This window comes from Muscardinus avellanarius, assembly GCF_963383645.1.
Source record: "Muscardinus avellanarius genome assembly, chromosome: 4".
Classification (NCBI taxonomy): Eukaryota; Metazoa; Chordata; class Mammalia; order Rodentia; family Gliridae; genus Muscardinus; species Muscardinus avellanarius.
The window spans coordinates 21,112,360-21,139,404 of NC_137789.1; the positions used below are offsets into that span (position 1 = coordinate 21,112,360).

At 34.4% G+C, this 27,045-nt stretch overlaps 1 protein-coding gene across 1 annotated transcript; it reads left to right on the forward strand.

Annotated features, from left to right (window-relative positions):
* Nucleotides 1-255: 255 nt before the first annotated feature.
* Nucleotides 256-26,804, forward strand: MRPL13 (mitochondrial ribosomal protein L13; the record flags this gene model as incomplete). The annotated part of the gene is made up of 6 exons (XM_080694444.1): nt 256-282; nt 1,792-1,915; nt 9,063-9,156; nt 16,813-16,873; nt 22,284-22,370; nt 26,679-26,804. 6 exons carry the CDS (start codon nt 256-258, stop codon nt 26,802-26,804), a joined length of 519 nt encoding a protein of 172 aa, XP_080550570.1.
* Nucleotides 26,805-27,045: the final 241 nt, after the last annotated feature.

The window sequence follows — 27,045 nt, forward strand, 5'->3', positions numbered from 1 at the left end:
TTCCCAGAAATTTTCAGGATTTGTGGTAGGGACTCATTTAATAGACGACTGTATTAGTTCCTTCTTTCATGACAAAATTGCTCGGTGAGAATACTGGAGGAGCCCCGAAAAAGGAGGAAAAGCAGAGCGATGCTGGGCAAGCTAGGAACTATTGTGCTGGGTTCTGCGCGTTTCCAGCCGGGCTGTTAATGCTCTGTACCCGGCTTGGAGTCTGGGGAGGAAAAACAGGAAGGACGGTTCTGAGCGTGGAGAAACATGTCTAGTTTCTCTAGGGCGCCTCAGGTAAGCTCGGACTCTTGTGGCACGAATCTGTTTATTACCCTGGCAGAAAATGAGCCGTGGTTCCAGCGGATTTGGCAGTAATGTTGAATCGGCAAGAAAAACGAGACCCATGGCAAAGAGGCGCCTTGGAAAAGCTCAGATTGGCGGGTCGTGAGGCGGGCCACCCACCACTTGCTGTCTTTCTTTGGTACTCCTTCCCACTCTATTCACTCAGCATTTTCATGTCTTTTTCTTTTTTAAAAATTTTCACCGAGAACGAACACTAGGATAGAAGGTCAGAGGTGATAAGGTGGCTCACGAAGGGCATGGAACACTTGTTAGAATTTGGTGTTTGCTGAGTAAAATAGGCACCTGTTGGCGGGTTTATCAAGGGGTAAACGTGACCTGACACAGGAGGTTAAAAGATGCGGCCCGCCTGGGAGGGTCTCTCAGTGGAGAATTGACTATTCAAAAATGGGGGTCTGGAGAGCAGAAGCAACGACTCAATATGGAGATAATTGCAGAGTTAGACATGGGGGTGCACGAGTCAGGCTAGCTAGTAATAATGGTATTGAAAAATGGCAGGTTTTATTTCAGGATGGAGCTTCTTGAAGTGAATGTCGGCTGACAGGAAAAAAAAAAAGGATTATTTTTTGTTTTTTGGGTTTTTCTGCTTTTTGGGTTTGGACAACTGGAAGGATATGTCACCAACTTTTTATAGAGATGTCTGAAATTGAGGCAGGCTTCAGGAGGAAGAACAGGCATTCGTTTTGCATGTTAGTCAAAGGCGATGCATAGCCTAGTGCTGCTTGCCAATTGGTTCCGTCCTTGGACTGGTAGTGTGGTGGTGAAATTAAACATTTTTTAACTTAAAGCAATTTGGCATAATTTGGATTTTTTAATCAAAGCATTTTTTTCTATAAAATCTCAAAGTACGTGTCTGCAATAGGTGGGGAGACATCGGTCTTTTGCTTATGTATAGGTTAGTTTGTAGTTGTTGATAACTAAATTTAATTTAAAAAAGAGTACTAGCTTAGTTTTATTTTTTCATCACTGTTTAACCTCTTGTGTGTATGCACAATGAAAACATCTGATCAAGATCTCCCTGGGCTGGAATTTTCTTGTTGTTTAAAGACAAAGAGGAATATGGCCAAACCAATGGCCTATGTCTTGAGTACACCCAAAGATGTCTAAGACAGGTGTTTAAAATTAAAATTTGCTCAACTCCAGCTATACCTTCCCAACTATGTCATTCTATTCAACGTTCCCCAGAATCGAATTCCTAAATCAACTTTACTTTCCAATTGACCACTCCACTTTCAATATAATGTACCTACTAGTTTTAATAGAACAATGAGAAAATACTTCTCTTTTCCAGAAATAGAAATGGAATCAGAAATTGTTAGTGATAGAGTCTATTTTTCAAATTAATTGCTCACATTAACTGTAGACTACTTGTGGCATATAATAATGAATGTTATTTCCATTTTAATTAACTCATATAAATCTTTTTTTCCCTTTGTTTTTAAGCAATGGGCCACTTTTGCCCGGATATGGTATCTCTTAGATGGAAAAATGCAACCCCCTGGCAAACTCGCTGCGATAGCATCAACAAAACTTCAAGGATTACATAAACCTATATATCATCAATTGAGTAAGTATCATTTTAAGCATGTCTTTAACAACTATAGTTTTTATGCTAGAATAGAATCTTGATAAAATTTGACTGGCCTACATTTAGGGTCTCCCTTTTTTTCCCCAAGAACTAGTTATTCCTGTCTTTCTTTTCTTTTCTTTTTTTTCAGTACTGAGGATGGAACCTAGGGGCATTCTACCTCTAAGCTACACCCCTTGCCCTATTTTTTATTCTTTGTTTTGCAACAAGGTCTCACTAACTTGCAGAGGGCTCACTAAGTAGCTGAGGCAGTTGGTAAACCCAAATCCTTCTGTCTCAGCCTCCCAAACACTGGGATTACAAGCATGCACCACCACATCTAGCTTATTATTCCTTTCTTTCTGAAAACTTACTAGGGCACTAACCTAAATTTGGCTTATTCATAGGAAAATCATGTGAACCAGTTTTCCTGGTAGAACTCTATTTTGTGCCACTTTTTAAACAAAAGTACCAGGAATCCATTGTTTCACTGTAAGAAGTATTCGGATTTGCACTATGAATTAAATATCCCCGTTTGTATACATCTCTTCACATTAAGACATGCATTTGAATAGAGTAGTTTTTAAAATAATAATCTTGCTTTCTAAATATCCTTTTCTCTAGAAAGAAATACAGAGTTATCTAAGCATGACAGCTTACTTTTTACTTTCAAATACATAGATTTGCATTTCTCTTTTTTCTAAAACAATACAAAAAGATTCTTTTCATTTTTTTCTTGTAGTAGTTTGTTTTGCTTTGTTTACCAAGGCTTTCACTGCCAGATCCTGATGTCAACTCCTGTTCCTCATCTTGCTTAACCTATCAACAGCTTTTATTTCTATTGATCACATTTTTGTTTAACATTTTTTTGTGAAATATATTAAATATATATTTATGAACATAGATACAGTTTGGTAGTTTGGGTAGACACTCAGAAGTGGTATTGCTTGATCATATGGTAAGTTTGTTCCCATTCTTCTGAGGATCCTTTATACTGTTTTCCAAAGTGGTTGCACTAATTTACAGTCGCACCAACAGTGTATTAAAGTTTCACTTCTCCACATCCTCACTAGCATTTATTGTTGTTTGTGTTTCCAGTGATTGCCATTCTACTGGGAGTTAGGTGAAATCTCAGAGTAGTTATGATTTGTATTTCTGATTGCTAGTGATGTTGAGCATTTTTTCATGTATTTATTGGTCACTTAAATTTCTTCCTTCGTGAAGTGTCTATTTAGTTCACTTGCCCATTTTTTGATTGTGTTATTTATTTTCTTAGTGCTGAGTTTTTTTAGTTCTCTGTATATTCTAAGTATTAGTCAGTTGCTGATATCTTTATCACTCCCCCTAAATATTTTAGCACATATATCCTAAGGATAGCGATACTTTTCTATGTAGTCAAAATGCCATTGTCACACCTAAGAAAAACAGTAATCATATGGTTGGTGTCCAGTGAAATTTTAAATGTACATAGTTCACCCAAGAACTTTAATTTTTTTTTAAATCAGGAATTGAACCCAGGGGTTCTACCACTGAACCACACCCCATCCCTTTTTATTTTTTAAAATTTGAGACAGGCTATCACTAAGTTGCTGAGGCTGCTCTTGCCATACTCCTATTTCAGCCCTCATGGTATCTGGGATTACATGCATGTGCCACTGTGCCCAGTAGCCCAGGAATTTTCTTATAATTTTTATTTCTTTGAGGTAGAGATCCTACCAAAGTTTATTTATGGCCTTTAGTTTTTATGTTTGTTTAGCCTTTTTTGATAGAAAATAATCTTTTTTTCTTTTCTTTTCTTGCTGTGAGCTTTTGAGGAATCCAAGCTGGAAAAGTGTCTTCTGGAAACACCATCCTCATTTATTTCCCGCTCTATTTCCTTTCCTCAGTCTCCTTTGCTATCTTCAACTTTCTGAACTCCCAGTTATTTTCCTCTCACTAAAAATGGGGATGCTTCCGGGCCTAGTCTTTGGACTTCTTCTCATTCATTAAGGGATGATTTCCCTCTTATATCTCTAAAGCTCATCTGTATACTAATGCTTCCCAAATGGATTTCTCCAATTTTGATCCTTTTTCTGTAATCTAGACTCACATAACCAATTTCCACTCAGTAAATCCTTTTCAGTATCTGGTAGCTATCCCTAACTAATAAGCCCATTTCATAACATCTTGCTCCTAATCTCCCCTACCCAGACCACCCTGTTCCCTCCCATTTTTCCCTATCTTAATTACTTTTGTATTTTTTAGTTTGGAACAAGGTCTTATACTGTTGCTGAGAGTCTCATTAAATTCCTGTTGCTGGCCTCAAATCAGCTATCATTCTATTTTACCCTCCTACATAAATAAATTTAAAAATTTTAGAAAACAAGTCAGAGATATGGCACCTCTCATTATCTCTCCTGTGTATAGTAATTTTAAACCATTGAGCTCTCTGTGCACATGATTGGCCCTCATATAATCTTTTCTACAGATCAGCAATCCCAGTTATCTTTCTCAGTGAAAATCACAGTGACAGCCAGAGTTCTACTGATACCCTACAAAGACCCTTAACATGGCACCGACGCCAATTCTCTGATGTTATTTCTCATCTCTCCAACCCTTGAGCAATCCTCTTAGGACTTCTCAGGTTTCATTAACTTACCTCCCAACCACATTTTCTTCTTAAGGGTCTTTCATATTTGTTCCCTCTGTCTGGACATCATTTCCAGATATCTGCATGGCTCACTCCTTCACCTTTCAGATTTCTGCTCCGTCATTTATATTCCAAGCAAGACCTTCCCTGATCCCCCTATCTGCTCCTCCTTTTACTCTCTAAACATTTACTTTGATTTCTTTTTTAGTTACATTTATGTGTCACCTGACATGTAAAGTATTATCTACCTTCCTTCACTAAACTGTTTCAAAAAGATAGGAGCCTTGCCTGTTTTGTTTGCAGCTCTAGCCCAGTGCCTATAGTACTTTACATGTAGCTGGAATGCCAGAGATCCTTGTTTCATGAATGTCTGAATTTATAAATACCAGTTCTGAAAATGAAGAAAATACTTTTAACTAGGGTTTTGGTAATTTTAATGTCAGGTATTTTGACTTAAGGAGCTGAGAGAGAATATTTCAGATTATTTGATTTGACAAGAGTAAGGATTTGATTTGGTATACTTGCTCCTCTAAACTTTTTCTTTTCTGTTTAATGAAAATTTCAGTGAGGTATTAAAGTAACTTCATACCTTTTGAAATCTGCAAAAATAGAATTTGAGCTGGAGAATTTTGTCATGGGAGATGTTACTGGAGATTGAACCAAGGGGTGTTCTACTTCTGAACTATACCACCACGCCTTTTTTTATTTTTTGAAACAGGGCCTAACTATGTTGTGAAGGCTCTCCTTAAACCTGCAATCCTTCTGTCTCAACCTCCTAATACTGGGATTGCAGGAATATACAACCAGACCTGGCTTATATTTTATACTTTTAAATCTTTTTTTTCAAGCACCTAGTACAATGTGTAGCCTATAATAGATACTTACCAAAAATAGTTTGTGATGACACTTTCAAACCGATGTTTTATAAATATAGTCAGTTCTTATTATTCCTTGGGGTTACCTTCTGTAAAGTCTCCATGAACATTGTAAATACTGAACCACTGTTTGTAGGGGAAGTACAGGGTTAAGTTCCATTGAACCACTAGTCACAAGAATTTTGTGACTATTTGGTTAAAACTAATGTGTGCGTGTGTGTGTGTGTGTGTGTGTTTGTGTGTGTGTGTGTGTGTTAATGACTAGCTATAGTATAATTCACGTGTGAATGAAGGTTGTCTAGCTAGTACACATTTCAGCCTTCTTGCACATAGGAACATTTCATTGCATTCCAATATGAAATGGGGGATATTCACTAGCAAAATGAATTGAGAAAAGGACGTTTGTTCATAAAAGGTGAAACCAGAAGATAGACTGTTGCCTTGTTCAACCTCAGCTGAAAAAAAGCAACTCAGAATTTTTCCACACTCTGAACATGTCCATAGATGACCACAAATGTATTATAAGTATTGGTTTTGGGTTACAAATAAAATTTTACAGTGAGGCAAATTTCAAATATTGAATCTATGAATAATGAAGTCAGCCGGTTTTTAAAAGTAAAATAGTGATGAGCAAATTTATACTTTTACTAATAATAGACATTTGTTTACCTTAAACATGTTTTAGTAGGTCAGAAAAGTGCCATTATCATAGAATTGCCAATTTAATATATTGTCTAATTCCATAGGACCTTAGTGATTTTGTTTATCTACCTCAGTGAAAGATGAGAAAACTAAAATCTAAACAATAAAGTGACTCTCACTAACTGCAACCAGAACTTAGGCTCTTGCTTATTACTCTTGTAGGAAATTCTCCATTTCACTTGAAAATGATGATTTTTAACCATCTATAACCATCACAAAATATCTCATGACCACAGGATGTCACTAGAGTCAAAATTTAAGCAGTTTTCAATGTATAAATATATTGTCTTAAGAATTATTTATAATACTTATTAGTATAATAAGAATTTATTAAACATGTATTATGGGCTCATAATTGCTGTGCACATATTTATTTGAAAATTGATATGTAGTTTTTCAGGAAAATAATATTACAAATGATGGTCATATCTAGGAATGGCTATAAAGCTAATGAATAATGTATCTGAACATGAGGTACTTGACATTTGAACTGCTTTGTTAAATGGAACTGTATGAAGTGTGTGAAAACCAGCTCTCCATCGATTGTTTTTTCCTGGTGATGGGGATGGAATCCAGGGCCTTCCATATACCAGGCAAGAACTCTACCACTAAGCTGTACCTCCTTTCCCCTTTATAGTTATTTTTGGTGGGAAATGTGAATTGAAATAGAAATGCTGTGAAACTAAAGAAAGAATTTCCTCATCCTACTAATTAGAACTATCCTTCCAAATGACACTTGAGAGCTTGTTTAACATGTTTATATTTTGACTGATAAGAGAGGGCACATAGTGTTTTGTAGGTTAATTTATTGATGAGAATGGATTAATTTATTGATGAATGAAATCCATGGGACAATTTAAAGGAAGCAGAAAGAAACCTTCTTAAAACATCACTGAAGTTATCCTTAGATTACCTTAAAATACCCCTGGGCTACAAGGAATGAAATAAAAATTGCACATAGTTCTCAAAGGCTAATGTTGTAAATGTTAGCATGTCATACACTTCAGCAAAAATCAGATTTATGATCTAGTCTCTAGGATTAGTCCTTTTAAGTTTATAATACTCTTTGTATAGTACCTTAGATGTTTTTCTTCTATTTAGTTAACTGTCAATCTACTTCAAATGTTAATTAACACATCATTTTAATATTTCAATGTAAATTGCACATATATACTATACCTCACTTATAGAATATGTATCTTCAAATCACTGAAGGAGATTTTGCTTCAAGTTATATTTATGATACTTCTTTTGTAAGTAAATATTTATAAATTGGCAAATTTTCCCTATATGCATTCCTACTATCACAGTAATATCTGTGATACTATCTATTTTACTTAGATTTTATGGTAACCCACATGATCACCTGTCACATTGCCCATTTTAAGAGTTTAGGACTGCCAAAAATAATGTTGAAAGTAGACATTTGGACATTTGTCCTCCACAAATTGGGAACAAACACAAAGGCCAAAACCAAACTTTGTTGCTTAACACAAATTAGAAATGGCTATTTTTCCAACATTTCTCACACAAAATCTTACAATATAAAAGCAGTACTATACTGGTTGAAGGAAAGAGAGTGCCTTGACCTTTTGCCCCGAATTAACTCCTACATAAAGACCCCAAGACACTACCAAGTGCAGGTTAAAAACTACTGTACTAAAGCAAAGAGCTTATAATATTAGCTTTGTTTGAATAAAGGGAGAAAAAGACAAGCTATACACTGGAATAAAATATTTGTAAACCAAATGGTCTATAAGATATGTGTATATATATTAGAGATATAAATGATTTTTACAACTGAACAGATAAAAAAGCCTAATTAGAAAATGGACAAAATACAGGAACAGATGGCCAATAAGCACATGAAAAGATATCCAACATAAATCATTAGGAAAATGCAAATTAAAACATTAGCTATCACCACATATTTATCAGAGTAACTAAAATAATAAATAGTGTTAATTAATGCTAATGAGAAGGCAGAGAAACTGGATTACTCATTTGTTGCTTATGGAAATGTAAAATGGTACAGACACTCGAGAAAAGAGTATGGCAGTTTCTTATAAAACTGAATATGAGCTTACCATACCACATAGCAGTTGCATTCTTAGGAAGTTATCCCAGCATTTGGGAGGTTGAGACAGGAGGATTGTGGTTTCCAGATAGCCTCAACTACTTAGTGAGGCCCTTTGCGACTCAGTGAAACCTGTTTCAGAATAAAGAATTAAAAATACGGCTGGGGGTATAGCTCAGAGACAGAATGCCCCTGGGTTCCATCCCTAGTACCACAAAAATAAATAAATGAATAAATATATTTATTTAACTTAAAATTTTAGAAAAAAATGGCTTATACTGTACCCAGAATCATGGCCTTGAATGATAATACTGGCTTTTATGCTACTATGTAATACATTTAAAAGCAAATATTTTATAAAATCATAATACTCTATTGTTTTCTGAATTTGAAAAGAAAAATAATCAATTGTAATGTTTTACATATTTTTCAATTTACCTATTAGTGAACACTTTTCACATCTGTATACATAATTGTTTTTATTTTCTCTGCTGTTTCTAAGGGAGTTTGTATCAAATATTTAAAGCTAGTAATATTAAAATTTTTAGTGAGGTGTAATGAGAAGAGTAATAGGAATAACAGTAGTTTGCCATTAAGCGACGTATTGTCGTTATTGGCATCTTTATTAAGTTTCTTTTACCTTCTAGTGTTGAGATTTTCCAAATGGCCAGCCAACTCTTTCTATACTTAGGGATTATATAAAAAGTAACAGGAATCTGTTCAAGGGTTTTTGATGTGTTATAGCTTCCTTTCTGTTTTTTCATGTTATTTAGGCTCATATAGGTAACCAAAGCCAATTTTCTTAAGTTTTCAGTTTTTCATACAAAGTCTTTCTTCTTTTGTTTTTATTTTTTTTTATTCTAGGTGACTGTGGAGATCATGTTGTCATAATGAACACAAGACACATTGCATTTTCTGGAAACAAATGGGAGCAGAAAGTATACTCCTCACATACTGGGTAAGATAATGCTACTGTCAAGAAAAATACATAGGTAGAATATATTACTTTAATTATAAAATGTAGTTTAAGATTTGGCATGTAAGAAAATACTAATTTTATTCATGTTACATGTATAATTTACCCAATCAAAATAAACCCCAAGCTGCCAAATACTAGGTATTTCCGACAGTATTTGCTTTTTCTACAAGCTTTAACCTCTCTGATCAAATTATTCTCATAGTGTAGTCAGTCTTCTCACTTCCTTCTATTTTTCTGTTTCCTAAAATTCACCTTACTTCTGTTTCCAGAAGCATGGTGAACAGCTGAAATTTCACCTGAAGTTTAAGTATTGGTCAATCTTCTCTGGATGAGTTTTGTTCTTCTATATCTCTCCTAAGAAAATACACTCACTCCGGTGTGTTCTAATGGTTTCAGAGTACAACGTGACTCTTTCTTCTTTTAGTTCGGCAGTCTTCTACTGCAGTAGAGCTTTTCTTTAAGACCATATCACTTACATGGATCAGGGAGTTGACTGTGGCCTAAGTCTTTTTCTAGCATGCTCCCAGTTCACCATGTTTCTTCCTTCGTGTGTGCTTTAGTTAGGTTTTACTCCACCTGTGAGACCTTCACTTTGCTCCTTGTTAAATTTTATCTCCATCTTTTTAACATATTTAAAGATCTAATTTTGTCATCTAATGTATTTGTTAGCCCACAGTTTCATGTCAAGGGCAAATTTAATTAAGCATATCTTTTATATTGACATCTAAGTTTGGTTCTTAAAATTGGTCTTCTGTTTTTTATCAGAATCATTCTTTTATTCCTAACTGCACCTTCAATTTTTATGTTCCCATCTGTTTCTTTTTATTTCTTGCCCAAGTGCATTTTAAATGCTTGGAATAATTTATTTACTTTCTTGAGCTAGCCTTTCCCCATTCCTTTTCTTAAAATACATTCATGAAATATTTATAGAATTTATAAAAAAAAGACCTAGCTAATCTTTAGTAATTTCTACTTAACAAATCTTCACATCTAAAACAAGTTCAACAAAATTAAGAGGTAATTGGGAAAGAAACATAAGTCAGAATAACAAAATGTGATAAAAGCTTAAAGGAAAGAATTGACAAAAATGCTGTTAGTTACTGTAGCAACATATTACTACAAATGAAGGAAAATAACAGTACAGCCAGTAGTGAACTGGTATAACATATATGTCAGCTGGTACTGCCCTTATAAGCAGTGCCTTTGCACTGATCGATAGATATTCAAACTCCACCCAGCTACTACTGCTGCTTCATAATCTTTTTCTATTTAATTAACATATTACTATTTCTTACCTCTCTGCCTTTATATATGTGTTTCTCTGACAAGAATGTCATTTTACCCAATGTTTCTCAGAAATCTTATCCATTAAAACCTGACTCAAATACCTTTTTTTTTTCTATACTAGGGATTGAACCCAGGAGCATTCTACCTCCAAGCTTCACCCCCAGCCTTATTTTTTATGCTTTATTTTTAAACGGTCTCACTGAGTTGCAGAGTGCCTCACTAAGTAGTAGCTGAGGCTGTCCATGAACCGCGATCCTCCTGTCTCAACCTCCCGAATGCTGGGATTTACAAGCGTGTGCCACCACACCCAGCTTTCAAATGTCTTCTTTTCTGGGACATCTTTACTTATAACTTCAACATGCTAGTTTACTATGATCATAACATGTAAAATTATGTATTCAAAATTCAACTTATTAGTTGTAAAATTTTTAATATATGCAAATTTTAGAAAATATATTAAAGTTTAAAGAAGGCACTAAAATCTAAAATTCACTCAAAAGTGATTTGTGTGTGTGTGTGTGTGTGTGTGTGTGTGTGTGTTATTGGTTACCAGAGAATGAACCTCAGGGTATTCTACCTCCAAGCTACATCCCTAGCCCTACCTTTTATTCTTCATTTTGAAACAGGGTCTCACTAAGTTACAGAGGGCCTCACAAAGTAGCTGAGGCAAGCCGTGACCTTGCTGTTCTGTCTCAGCTTCTCAAGTACTGGGATTACAGGTGTTCACCACCACTCCTGGCAGAAGTGAATTTTAAGTGGCAGTAGTGTATTTAACAAATGGCAATGTACATCTGCAAGAGTATATCCTTTTTCTCTTAAAATTCTCCAATAACTTTTTTATAAATATTTTAGTCACTATAGTAGTGTACTATGTCTTTGCTCTTTTGTTTGTTATGAAAATTTTGGCTTTTAATGAGTGAGAAAATATTTTTAGGTCGAAACTTTTTTGGTGGTGGTACTGGGGTTTTTGGAAACCCTTCTACCTCTGGGCTACACTCCCAGACCTATTTTATACTTTTTTTTTTTAGTTTGGAAACAGGGTCTTTTAAGCCAGCGCAATCTTCCTGTCTCTGCCTACCATGCGTGGGGATTACAAGCATGCATCACCATGCCCAGCAGTCTAAACTTTTTTTAATATATAATTTTAAAATAAATCTCTGAAGCTAGGCACAGTGGTGCATGCCTATAAACCAGCTATTCAGGAGGCTGAGGCAACAATATCTCAAGTTCAAGGCAACTTCACCAACCTAACAGGGCCCTGTCTTAAAAAATAAAAAGGGCTGGGAATGTAGTTCAGTGGTAGAAAACCCTGGGTTTGGTCTCCAGTAAGACCCCCCCACCCACCCACAAACACACATCTTTGGAAATGTAATGAATTTCAGAAACAAAGACATGATCATTTGTAGCTCTTTTGACAGTCATTTCCAAGTATCTGCTTACTATTGTATAAAAATGCCTGTCATTCAAAACTGTACAGGCATAATTCTATTAAAAATTATTTAATAACAAAATTATGAGACTGCTATTTTGATGAAATTCTGATTATTTTCATTTGCATAATAATACCCATGCTTTCTTTATCACTTCCTATGACCATTTTATTTTTTTTATTTTTTATTTTTTTATTTTTTTATTGGTGAACTGTATTCATACATCTTAATGGGATAAAAAAAAAAACTTTTTGTAGCCATACATGCACACATCGTCCAATTAGCCCCTACCCGGTCCCCACCCCGTTTCTTCCCCATCCCTCCTTCCCATGCTTGGCTTAGTGGTTGACATCTAGTATTATAGCAATTTATCCAAAATTAACAATGATAATCTCACAGAACAGTATCATTTGTCTGATACCAAGCTTTTGATGACTTTAAGATAACATTTCAATATTTCTTTTTGCTTTCTTTCTTACCAGAGAATATTTTTTTTCTTTTTTTTTTTTTTTTTGGTGAAACTATCATACATTTATTTATTTATTTTTCAGAAAAAATCTATCCTAATGTGGAATATGGACTCTAGATACCCAAAACAATCTCGAAAAAGAACAAAGCTAGAAGCTGTATATTTTCTGATTTCAAACCATATAAAGCTACAATAATTGAACAGTGTAGTACTGTTATAAAGGCAAATATATAAACAATTGGAGTTAAATAAAAGCCTAGAGTTAAATTCTTCCATATATTGTCAAGTTATTTTTGACAAGGTTTCCACAAACATTTGGTGGAGGAAATAATAATCTTTTAACTAAATATTGTTGAAAAATAATAATTACATGAAAAAGAATAAAATCAGACCCTTACTAACACCATATACAAATATTAACTAAAAATATATAAAAGACCTAAATGTAAATCTTAAGACTATAAACTTTTAGGAGAAAATCTGGGTCATAAAACCTCACAACATTGAAATTGGCAGTGATTTCTTTGATATGATTTCAATGGCACAGGCAACAAAAGGGTAAACAAACTCCCTAAAAAATTAAAGCATATTGTATATCCAAAGACAATGTAAACAGTTAAAAGTTACTGATAGAATGGGATAAAATATTTCCAAATGCTATATCTGAAGGTATATTAGTATTCCAACTAGAAATCCTAAAAATTAGCAACAATAAAAGCAAACAATACAATTTAGAGATAGGTAAAAGACTAACATAAATAATGAATCTCCACAGATAACCAATCTTAGTTGTCTGTTGGATGGAAAATCTTGTTTCTCTTGTTCTGGTGTTTGTTACCTAATTCTTCTTTGTAGTTAATCTCTTTGAGTATTTTCTCTAGTGCTGGTTTTGAAGACATAAATTCCTTCAGTTTCTGTTTGTCATGGAAGCTTCTTATTTCCCCATCTAATTTGATAGAAAGTTTTGCCGGGTAGGAAATTTTTGGCTGGAAATTGTTTTCTTTCAGAGTTTGGAATATGTTACTCCAAGCCCTTCTGGATTTCATGACTTGGTTTGGGAAGTCTGAAGTGATTCTAATTGGTTTGCCTCTGAATGTCACTTGGCCCTTTGTTTTTGTTGCCTTTAAGATTCTCTGCTTGGCTTCCACATCGGTCATTTTGACAATTATGTGGCATGGGGATCCTCTTCTCCGATCCTGTCTAAAGGGAGTTCTATAAGTTTCATGGACCTGTGTATCAACCTCTTGCTCTATGTTTGGAAAATTTTCTGCTTTTACTTCCTTGAAGAGATTGTTGATCCCTTTGGTTTCACTTTCTTTTCCCTCCTCTATTCCAATTATTCTTAGGTTAGCTCTCTTAAAATGGGCCCTTATTTCTTCAATGTGAGATTCCTAGTGGTGGATTTTTTTTTTCTAGATTAGAAACTATGCATTCATTTTTGGAGTGCTCATCTTCGAACAGTGAGATTCTATTCTCCATGTGGTCTAATCGATTGTTTGTACTTTGAATCGAGGTCTTTACTTCATTAATTGCATCCTTTATCTCTTTTTGGCTCTCTGAATTCTTTTCGAAACACCTCTATTATTTCTACAGTTATTTTCCTGATTTGATCTTCTAGAAATCTCTGAATTTCTGTTTTATCGGGTTCTGCTGTTGTGGGGTTGTGGGCATTCATTGCTCCATTGTTATTCCTCTTTCCCATGATTTCGGAAGTTTGTGCTTTCTCTGAGTTCTTCCCTTGTGTCACTAAGACTTCACTTAAGGTGCTCTGGATCTTGAGTCTGTGGTATCTCAGTCCCCACTACTCCTTTACTAGGTTGGATGGCAGAGTCTCAGACCCAGGGAGTCAATCGAGGCTGATTTAGACCATGAGGGGGTGCCAGGTTGGGCGTTCTCCTATGGTGTGATATCTCTGCCACCGCCACTCCCCCACTGGGTCATATCCCTGGGGGTGTTGTACTGGGATTTCTTCTCTAGAGGCCGCAATTTGACTCACTGTTGTTGAATGCACAGATGGAGCTGTAGTGGACTCGGTGAATTCGCTGCTGCTGCTGCTGCCGGTTGGCAATATGGTGCCACTGTCACACCCTCGGCCGTGAGGCTGGCATATTTCTTCTCTGGTTTTGTGCTCCGCTCTGAGTCCCTGCAAGGTGTGCTGAACCCAGCCACTGGGAGCTTTAGATGCTCCCTGCGCTGAAAAATCTGCCCAATCCCACCCGGCTGATCCGCAGCAGCTCACCTCGGCTCGCTGTCTGCTGCTCCTCTCTGGAGCCTGGTGGGCTGTTGAGTGCATTGGTCTGGTGCCATCCGGTGAGCTCGCCGCTGCCGCTGGTAGTAAGGCACTGCTGCTGCGTCCTAGGGCGTGAGGCTGGAGTATCTCCTCTGTGGCTCTGAGCTCCGTTCTGAGTTCCCCTCCTCTCTGGGGTCTGGTGCAGCCCCTATGACCATTTTATCTCAAGAATATTAATCCACTACTTGACTTTATATATTTTCTTTATGATGTTCTTTACTGTCATTTAATTTTTATGATTAAATCTGTTTTTTCCTTTGTAATTTCTTTTGCTTTTAGTCTCAGAAAATTCTTTTCCAAACAGATATTTTATAAACATTCACTTATAATTATTTTTAGGGGCTGGGTGAGTTGGGTACTTGAGCATGTTGAACTTTTACATCTAATTCTGTAGTCATCTAAAATGTATTGGCATGAGTTAGAGATAAAGCTTATCCCTAGTCTTTTCAACAGAATTAATTTTCTTTTTTCTTTTTTGAGGATAGTATCCTTTAATATTGATCTGCATATTCCCAGCACCCAGCATAATAGACATTCAGTAATTGTTTATTGAAATAATTTGAATAAATAACCCACAGCTAGCATTTAAAACAAAATTTTCCTCATTCTATCCAGGTAATCCCATAGTGGAGAAAATAATGTACTTATTTTTTTACTAGTAGAAATTATCTGAGCATTACATTACTCACGTCTTTTCCTCTACTCTGAATTTTGCATTAGCTTTCCAGATCCTTCAAGATGAAGTCCAAACTCCTAAAATATAGCATAATTGGTATTATGCTTTAGAATTTGCCATCCAAGTATTAAAAATAGAAAGAGAATCTTTAGCATAACAGTTATAAAATATTTTTCCATGGAGAGAAAGAATACAGGAATAGAAGTCTAGACAGTTTTCCTAAAACTAAAATTCCATGAAACAAAATAATATCAGTTTGAAAATTACCATCTTTCCAGCAAACTTCTAAATTTAATTTCTTAAATTTTATTCCTAAAATGTGATTTCTGAAGTTATCTTTAAAATGTTCTCACATTTTCTTGAAAGAAACTTAAGAAAGGAGTCACATCTAAGTAATCTTAAGTTTTTCTTGCAGAGTCCAATAGCTTTACAATTTTCTATTCCTTTCGTTAAATAAATTCTTTCTTTTCCTCTACAGGATAATAATTATTTTTCTTAATTTCTTAAGCTTTTTCACAAATATCTTCTCTTTTGATGTACATCTAGGAAATAGATGGGACAGATAAGTGTTTTATGTGAATCATATAAAATGATTCATATAGTTATATATGAATAAATCTTATATAAATAGGTAAAATAGGTTGCCTAATACTGTAATTAGAGTCACTGGCAAATCCTAGTTTCTAGACAAGGATCTGGGATATTCAAGTCACTAAGTGGACACCAGTGTTATCCCAATTTTTTTTTTTTTCCTGATGGTACTGGGGTGCCTAGAAGCCCTTCTACCTCCGTGCCACACTCCCAGACCTATTTTTTTATTTGGAAACAGGGTCTCTTAAGCCAGCAAGGCTGTCTTCGAACCTGCACGATCCTCCTGTCTCCACCTCTCAAGCACGGGGATTACAAGCGTGCGCCACCATGCCCACCATGCCCGGCTTATCCCAGATATTTTTAATTGTCAGTGTATCCATCTATAATATCTGATCTGAACACAAGAAAATATATTATTATATATTATAATTATAATTAAAATATATTATTAAGAAACAACATACAAGTTTTAATGACATTTTATAAACTATGTATCCTGACTCATAAGTCATTCATTTATTCATTCTGGGTAATTTATCACTGCTTCATTTAAAAAAGAAATAGCAATGAGCCAGAATATTTCATGCTATTTTCTTTTTAAATCGAGCATTGATGAAGTACCCATAATGAATGAAGGAATGGCTTAAAATTAAAAACAGTTATGCCAAGGAATTTTTCCAAGATGTACTAATAGTTGACCATCTTAGAGAATAGCATCTCAAGTAGCATTAATTACTTCTCATAAGACACTATTTTTAAGACACTAGTAAACAGCACAGTTCCCAGAAACAGAACAACTTACTAGTTTTTTTTTTTTTATCATAAGTAAATGATCAATTTAGAATACAATACCATAACCTACACCCAAATTAATCTTTCCTTTTTTTAACAGCTACCCAGGTGGATTTAGACAAGTAACAGCTGCTCAACTTCACCTCAGGGATCCAGTAGCAGTAAGTTTTTGGAATTTTTTATTTGTAATGGGAAAGGCTGCAGAGACACTGCTTTTTCAATTTTCCTTCTATTTTAATGACATTTCCCTTCTCTTTTAAATACCATTTGAGACTATACAGTCTTTTCTTTAGATATATTAAACAAGTTTTTTAAAAATTTTCATTATCATTCAATTTTGTGTGTTTCCTAATTGCTATTTATCATGTTTTACATTTAGTCTGATTTTTTTTTATTTTTTGACACCTGCATAATTGGTGTGGAAAATGCTGATTTTTTAACATAAGCGGGGGGGCACAAATGTGTGTGAATACTTCTGTGTGTGTATATTATCAAATATGCTAAGTATATTTCATTTTTATATTCTTGATGACTTGCTTTTTATTCCTGATTTATCTGAAAGAGTTCATTTATTAATGTATTGTTAAAATCTCAGTCATGGTTATGTTCATTTCTCCTTACATGTCTGTCAATTTGGGGTTTCCAAATATATATATAAAAAATAGGTCTGGGAGTTTAGTCCAAAGGTAGAAAGCCTCTGGGTTCCATCCCCAGCAACACAAAAAAATAAAAATAAATAAATTAAAATATTTATAGGCTTGGTGGGTCTGCATTATCGTTTCTGTTCAAGATATACTTAGGGACCTTGGAAATTTGTGTCTAGACTTTTGATTTTCATAAAAAGGTGAATTTTGTATCACAAAACCATATGAGGTCATGCTCCTAGTGACAAGAACTTAGGAGCAAAGACTTTCCTTCATATACATTCATTTATTAATTCTTCCTTTTTATCCTACTGTGTACCCTAATATTGCCTTTCTAGGAAAAGTCTACATTTATGAGGGAGATCTTTTAATCCTACTTCCATCCTTCAAATGCTAATCTTTTAAAACCCAGGACCTGCACTGAGGTGATCTCTTCTGGGTAAATTCCAGCCCTAGGACTGGAATAGTTCTTTCTCCTTACTTTGATCTCCGGTTGGTTCCATGACTTAAAAAAATATATTTTATAAACAATATATCCAGTGTTTATTACTTTATCACTTGAAGTTCTAATCAATGTATAAGTCTTTGATATAGGTAAAAGCAAACTCTCCTGTTGTTATTTTGCAATTTTTTTTTCTTCTTTCGCACTCAATTGACTGTACCCATAGGAAAAATTGTGTTTTCTACTGTAGAGACTAGTTTAGCTTTTCACTTAAGGATATTTTAAATGAGGAAAGTGTTACTCTGAAATTAATCTTTTTATTTTCATAAAATAATGAAAAAAATAAAGTGCAGGAGAAGGATATTTTATTATAATAAAACCTAGAATGCCATTTGGAAGCTCTGAGCTTTATAACTAATATTTTTAGATTATTACAGATTTTTACTGTTAATAAGATTTACATATACTGTATTCAAAGTTATAGACTGATAACAGTATATACTGTAACCATTATAACATTATAGTTTTAATCCTTTCTACATTTTTAAAATTTTAAAATAAAATTCGTTTCTATTACAAATATGAGTAAAGGTATGAATATAGCATGATTAACCTGGACACTCATTGTTGGGAGAGGGAAAGGGAAAATGGGAGGAGGGCACCAAGCACAGCTTAAGTATATACCATTTGCAATAAAAATAAATAAATAAAATAAATAAAAAATATAACAATAGTAACTATAAAACTTAGAGAAAAAATTAGTTTCTATTATATTCAGGTATACTGACTGCACACTAGGTGGCAGTGTAGTCCAACTTTTTAATGTTAAGAATTTGGCATTTGGTAACATTTGTAGAAGTTTCTTCAGATTACTTTTATGAACAAAATTTGAAATTTATACAGAATAGTTGATGAAGGTTTCGAGAATATTTCAGTGTTAAGTTTTATTTGGATTATTATTAAAGATTTTTTTTTTTGAAACAGGGTCTCTTAAGCCAGCGAGGGTACGCAATCCTCCAGTCTCCACCTCCAAAGCACAGGGATTACAAGCGTGCACCACCACACCCAGCAAGATTTTAACTTTTTTAAAGTCTAAATTTTGATTTTTTTATTTTGAAAAAGAATGATCTTTACAAAAGAATCTGCTTTTTTTTTTTTTTAATTTCCAGTTCAAACACTTTGTCTGCATACCAGACTTTGCCAAAGACATAATTTACTAATCAGTACCTGGATAATGTGACTTGTTAGAGAAGTGATTTCATAATACAGCCTTTCATTAAGCATTTTCTCTCATATTTTCTTCACATGTTTCATTTCTTATTTTTTCCCTATAGTTAATAAGGTTATTTTATGTGAAACAAATGGCACATGTCCCTAGATTATATAGTATATGAAAAAAGTCTTTAAAATTGTTTAACCATTTCATGTTCTTTTTTACTTTCTGAATTTCTTAAAACTTATTAATTTTGACAGCTAGAATTACTTGATTGAACCTTTTCTCATTCTAGCTTTCCCTAATTTGAGTGTGATGTTTGAATTTTTAATAAGACAAATTTTAAAAATATCAGCATGCTACTTCAAGTAAGTAGAAACCAAATGCCCTGCAACTCTACTAGTATCATACAATTGCTGGTATTCAGAGGATACAACTTCTTGCTTATCCAGAAAAGATGCTGAGTAGTCTCCATTGTTCTACTTACAACTTTTAAATTTAATCAATAATGCCTAGATCAGTGCAATCCAATAGAAATATCTTCCATGGAGGAAATGTTCACTTTCTACTGTCAGTTATGGTAGCCACTAACTGCATGTGGCAATTGTGCACAGGAAATGTAGCTTGAATGACTGAGAAAAGAAATGTTTAATTGTATTTAACAATACAGATATGTATTGGATAAAGTCTCCAGGACATTTTAAAGTCTTGACAGCACAAGATAAAAGTAGAAAAAATATATGATTTGCCATTAGCTTCCATATGTACTAAGACTTTGTGGTCTGATTTTATGAGTTAAAGGGATAAGAACTTCTCATAAAAAATAGACAGGTTCTAGCCCAGCATGGTGGCGTGCACTTCTAATCCCAGCATTCCGGAGGCTAAGACCAGAAGATTGCGGTTCACGAACAACCTCAGCTACTTAGTGAGGCCCTCTGCAACTCAATGAGACCCGGTTTCAAAATAAGAATAAAAAATGGGGCTGGAGGTGCAGCTCGGAAGTAGAATGCCTCTGGGTTCCATCTCTAGTACTGCAAAAAAAAAAAAAAAAAAAATAGGTTCTAACATGTTTTAGTGGTTTAGCTTTAATGTACATATACTCTTGAAATATGAGCACAAGTGATAAAAATCAGCTTAACACTACAGAAGTATCAGTACTTTCATGAAGAGTCTACAGTATATCTGTGTACACTTAATATCAGGGGTCCCCCAGGAGATTGTGGAGCATAGGGTGTAGCCTTCTCTTAACCAAATATACATGAAATCTCCTTCAGGCCAGTAATGAGAATAACCTTAAAAGGGGAAAAGTAAATTATGGAAAAGTTAGTTTGCCTTCTTGGGAATGATATGGTAGGAAAAAAGTAACTTTACCATCTTGATCAGTTCTCGGCAGACACATGTTACCATACAATTGCATGTACTGTATGACTGTGTCTGTTCTCGGTGTAAGACTGCTTGGTTTGAATTCCAGCACCACCATTTGTTAGATACATAAAATTTGGAAGTTCCTTATCCTCACTTAAGTGTGTTTTCTCATCTGCAAAATGAGGCTGATTATAATATCTACTTCATGACATCATAAATAAGACTTTAAGAGCCGGGCGTGGTGGTGCACACTCGTAATCCCCGCGCTTGGGAGGCGCAAACAGGAGGATCGCACAGGTTCAAACCCAGCTTCGCTGGCTTAAGAGACCCTGTTTCCAAATAAAAATATAAAAAAAAAATAGGTCTGGGAGTGTAGCCCGGAGGTAGAAGGGTTTCCAGGAACCCCAGTACCACCAAAAATAAATAAATAAATAAGTAAATAAATAAATAAATAAGTCTTTAAAATATATGATACACTGACCACTGTACACATTGCGGATTATCAGTGAATGTTAACCATGACCACTGTTGTACACTTGTGTCATAGTCCATCTCATACATAACTCAAGGCTTTGTTTATGCTTTGAAAACCCACTGGTCATCCACCTTAGGAAGCAGGAGTAAGGCTTTGTAGGTTCTGTTCTAATCAGATAGATTATTTGAGTCACAGATTATTGAATAAACGTAAAAAAGTTCTATTATCTAAAATGGGTACATATATGTATTACTCTCTTCTATTTGTTCTTTTTCTCAATAAAAACACTTCCTATTTATTTTCTGAGTTTCTTTAGATTATCTTTTAGATCGTTGATTAACTATCAAACTTCTGAGTTCTCTTCCTGGTATTTTCTGCTCCTCTATTTCAGTAAATTCCATTGTTGTGGGGTTGTGGTTATTTATTGTTTGTTTGTTGGCCTTTTTTCTCATGTTGTCAGAGTTCTTTGAATTGAATCTCCATGTCAAATAGTTTTCCTTCTAATTCCTAGGTGCTGGTTAGTATAGCAAGGTATAATATCTCTTAACTGGGTTGGGGTTGTGGCTCAGCTGTAAAGATTCTGCCTCATATACTTGTAATGTTATCCTGCATTTTAATAACTCTCAGAAAAGGGGAAAATAAGTAGCAACAACTATAGCAGTGAATAATATACAGCATTAAAATATATTACCAGGTGCCTGTTCTGCCTTCTACTATATTAATATTCTCCCCAATTAATAATAATGAGGTCAGCAGTTAACAACAGCAACAGTAAACCTCTATACACTTCATATAGTGTTAAATACCAGGTGTTTTCAAGAATGTCTGTCTGCAGTTCTAATAACCACGGCATGGATGGTATGAATAGAAATTTTATCAACTAAGTATTATAATAGATGCTAACAATATAGTTCATTAAAATAAAGGAGTATGAGATAGGATGCAATAGAAATTTTAGAATATTCAGGGAGAGAAAAGAAAGTAGATGAAATGTAGTAAGGATATGCCATAAAGAAGAAAAGAAAAAAAAGAAATAGATAAACACAACAGAATAAAGAGAATGAGAAGCAAGGCCAAGAGATTTGACTATTATGGAGTAAAGAGGGTAAACCAAGGAAGGAGGAAAGCAAAGACTTAAGCCATAAAACCAACAGATCGCTAACAAAACCACTAATCCTCAAATACAAAACCAAACCAAATAACAAAAGAACAATAAAGAGAATGAAGAACAAATTAAACAAATAGAACCTAAAAAATAGTAATGAGCAAAGTAATAAAAGTTACTTTTCTATTGCTGACACATGTTTTCTTGGTTCTCTTTCTTTGCTGAATCTTAGCCATTTGTTTTCATCACCATCTCTAATTGAATTGCTTTCTTTCTTTCCCAAGTCAACATTTTACTTACCGAATCCTAACTGTATCTGTTTTACAGATTGTAAAACTAGCTATTTATGGCATGCTGCCAAAAAACCTTCACAGAAGAACAATGATGCAAAGGCTGCATCTTTTTCCAGATGAGGTAAGTCAGTGGCCATTTTTAATGATGCTTTTTCTAAAGTTTCAATTAAACATTTTTTCTTTTCAAATAATTTCCATAGATTTATTTTCAGTAGTTTTATCTCAACTTCTGATATATTTTACATGCATTATGTTTACAGATATGTACAGAGAGATAAAGTAGAAGACATTACTGTTTTAAACCACAAAATGAACCATTATTGGATTACAATTCAAAAGTCTACACATTGTATTTTGTTCATGTTATTTACTACCTTCTTTTAAATAAAGAACAATGATCAGAATCTCTTTTCTGATGTACTTGTTAATTTCATCAACTATGTGGAAAAGTATTCATTTAATTCATTCTATGTGACCAGTGACAAATCTTCAGTGAACCATGGATTAATAACTCTTTGGTTGTTAACTATGTATAATGATTTAATTTTATAATCTTGTATTTCACTCAGTATTTAATCAGATAAAAATTTATTATTACCTTGTTTTAAGTACTTAGCTCTTTCTTTCAGTATATATGTTGAAACACTAGAGATTCTATAATAAAATAGTTGTGTGTAGGCTCTGGACTCAGACTGCCTGGATTTGAATTCATGTCCCACCATTTGATGACTGCATGGTCATGGCCTAGTGAGTTCATGGATTATTATAAGGGTTAAACATACTACACTTGTAGAGTGCTTAGCACAGAGCCTGGCACAGTAAGTGCTAATTGCAATTATTACTGTGGTCATAAATTGTTCTTAGAGTTGTACTGAAGGAATAATATAATGAGTATTCAATCCGCGTGTGTTTTATTGTAAACATAAACAACACATGAGTGATTATTTGTACTGAGTAAATTATTCATGCTTTTACAAAATAGCTTACTGCCTTTGCTTTACGTGAGTGATTAGAATGATTCTCCACTCTTCGCTTTACCTCCTAAATGACATGTGCAAGCACAGAGTTATCACTGGGGTCAGAATTAAGTCCCAAGAAATCAAACTCTTATTTCTGATTGTTTAGCATATTTGTTATTAAGAAGTAATAATATTTATTTCAGTTGCAAGGTAGTCTGACTTGAGTATGGATGTTTCAAATCACAGTAGTTCAATAGTAAATTACTTAAAGAATGATAATAAGAACAACAACAACTATTATAAATAAACAACAACAACTATTATAAATAAACCCATTTCCCCAAGAACGAGTTGGTTAAGTTTTAAATGAAACATATTGCAACATCAATACCACAGGGAATCAGGCACTCCTGTGTTGCAGGCAGGAGTACAACACAGTACAACCTACAGGATTCTGAGAATTAGGCACTGTTTAACAAAAATATACTTGAAGAGGTTCATCCCTGATCCAGCAGTCTCATGTATAGCAATTTATCCTGAAAATACACATGTACAGAATTATTTCCATCTAACTTACAATAGTACAATAAGAGAAATAGTTTTTTCAGAGGAAAATAAATTAAACTGTGTTGAGTATTATGCATCTATTTTAAAAAAGAATGAGAACTAGTTCTATAATCAGTAATGCTTTCTAGGATATATATATATTTGTATTATATATGTATATATAGAGAGATATATGTGTGTATGTATATATACACATGTGTGTGTGTGTGTGTGTGTGTGTGTGTGTGTGTGTGTGTGTGTGGTACTGGAAATTGAATCCAGGGGCATTCTACCTCTGGGCTATACTCCCAGCCCTATTTATTTTTTATTTGAAATAGGGTCTCACTAAATTGCTAAGGCTGACTTCAAACCGGCAATCTTCCTGTCTCAGCTTCCCAAGTATTGTGATTAAAAGAATGCACCACCATGCCCAGCTTCTAGGATATAATAAGTAAAGAAAATAGCAAGCTGAAAAAGAATGTAGATTGAATACCACCTTTTGATTGCATATATACTGTATCTTTTGTTTGCATATATACTATACATGTTTACAAACAGATATGCTTATAATTATATGTATGCTTTTTTTCATAAAAATACATATGAAAAGTAAATGAGCAAAGGTAGTTGACTACTTTCTGAATTATGAATATTTTTTAAAGTTTTTAACCATATTAAAATTTCATATATTTAAGGAACAAATGGACAGCACCAGTAGGAAATGAGCACAACTAATGCCCAATTGTTGTTTTCCAAGTGCTATTCTCTATTGAAAAAAATGAGTTCTCTTTAGAGAAGTTGTTGATTCTAATCAAAACAGAGAAAGAACAATTATATAATTTTTCTTTTCTGGAGAAGGAAAGGCTTTTTAAGTGAGTGTTATGTAAACAATATGGAAGGAATATTGAATTTGAAAAGCTGCCGTTATCAGCATATTCTATGGCCATGTAAAGTACTATTTGCAGAATTTTAAGATATCATGCCACAGAGTACTTATTATTAGAAAGTAGAAAAGATACTTTTGCACTAATGAAATCTGGAGAACACCACAGTAAATACAGGTCAGTCATTTCCTCCACAGAGGATGAGCTGTCATCATGTGTCTCTTACTATGAAAAGCTAAAGACTCAAACAGTATGACATTCAGCAAAATATGTTTAACCTGAATCTTATGAGAAAACAATCAGAAAAATCCAAATACCAAGACACTCTGCAATTTAATTACCTTGAACCCATTAAATGCTAATTTCATGAGGGAAAAAAATGCGAGGAACTTTTAAGATTAAAAAAGACTAGACTGAGTTGGGTGCAGTTTTGCATGCCTGTAATCCCAGTGCTTGAGAAATGTAGACAGAATCGTAGATTTGTGGCCAGTCTCAGCAATTTAGGCACTCCGCAATGTAGTAAATCCATGTTTCAAGATTTACAAAATAAATAAAATAGACTGGAGGTATAACTCAGAGGCAGAATGCCCCGGGGTTTAGTCTACAGTATCACAAAATAAGTGTGTATATGTGTGTGTGTATCATCCAATCTCACAATACATTTCCCTTTTCTAACTGCTTTATTTCTATGTTATGAACACAATGTGAATGTTAATGCATTTTGTTACTGTGTTAGTTTTCTGTCACTATAACAAAATGCCTGAGAAAATTAACTCTTAAAGAGAAAATATTTATTTTGGCTCATAATTTTAGAAGTTCTAGCCCATGATCAGCTGGACCCATTGATTTAGGCTTCTGGTGGGGTTCCCACTGGGCAGTGGGAGGGAGTGGGTGGCCGAGCCAACTACACACTTTGTATCCAAGAAGCAGAGGCAGTCCCCTTCAAGGGCACACCCATAGTGGTCCAAAGATCTCGCACCTCCCAAATGCTCCTCCACTGCCCACTTAGGCCACTCTGGGGACCACACCTTTTAGCACATGGGCTTTTGCAGGACTTAAGCAGTTACCCACTTTCTTTAATGTACTATTTCCTTTATTTTTAGTCTGTCTAGTTTCTATAGTTTCTTTTAAAATGTCTCTGTTAATGTACATTATTCTTTAGCTGGCCTTTTATCCTCCAAATTTAGACATTTTTACATCTTATTTTGAATACAGGTGAGCTGCTTAGTTCTCTTTAACTTTTCCCCATTGCCAGTCCAGTTTACCTACTACTGACAGGCTAGTCTTCAAACCCTTCTCTTCAGTTTTATGAACATTTGGTCATATAATATGAGGGATGGAGATTGTGGGCAGGGGAAATGGTATTAATGAAGGGACTAGGATTAGAGGTAAAACCAGTACATGAAAGATAAGAAGGAGGTTTAATCACAAGCCATGGTTATGTGTAGAGTGTAGTCAGAGAGGTGAGCTAGGAGTGAGGACACTGGCTTAGTTAAGGAAGTTTAGTGAAGGATTTAGAACTTAGTTTTGACAGATTTTAAGCTGAAAGATGACTTTTAAAAAATTAAGCCTTTAAATGTCATTAATCTTTTTGTTTTCTTTTATATGCTCAACATCTACCACAATTTAGGGTTCATAGAAGTAGTTCAATAAATGTTTCTTAGATAACTTAAATATACAGGTGACTTCATTGTCAGTTTATTTTCTGGCAGCAGCATCAAATACAGACTAAATAGTGACATTAGATACAGTAAAGTTAGAGTATATGCTCATCAGATGAGAATTTGTCAAGGCAGTACAGCTTTGCAGTTTAAAGGAGGGGAATAAACAGTTATTTTTAAAAAATAAAGTGGATTATTATAATTGGATTATTATAATAGGATTACTTATATCACTGATTTGTTTTGCTTTTCAGAGACCTATTATACAAATTATTCTAAGAATCTATAAACTTTCACTTGTTTTTAATGCTATATATTATTAATTTATTACTAAGAAACATGTTTTACGAAAACTAAGCCTCAAATGTGTTTAATATAGGATATTCCAGAAGATATTCTTAAGAATTTAGTGGAAGAGCTTCCTCAGCCACGCAAAGTACCGAAACGTCTAGATGAGTATACACAGGAAGAAATAGAGGCTTTCCCGAGAGTGTGGTCTCCGTAAGTGTGTCTTTTTGCCTGACTTTCTTCTTTTTAAAGTTGAACACACTGTCTTCTATTTCTTCTGCCAAATAAGAACTTGTAGGGTGGGAAGAGTGAACTCACTTTTTTACTCTACTGGAAACTCAGGAGCGACTACTTAGAAATAAACTCCAAGCCGGGCATGGTGGTGCATGCTTGTAATTCCTGCGCTTGGGAGGCGGAGACAGGAGGATTGCACAGGTTCAAAGCCAGCCTTGCAGGCT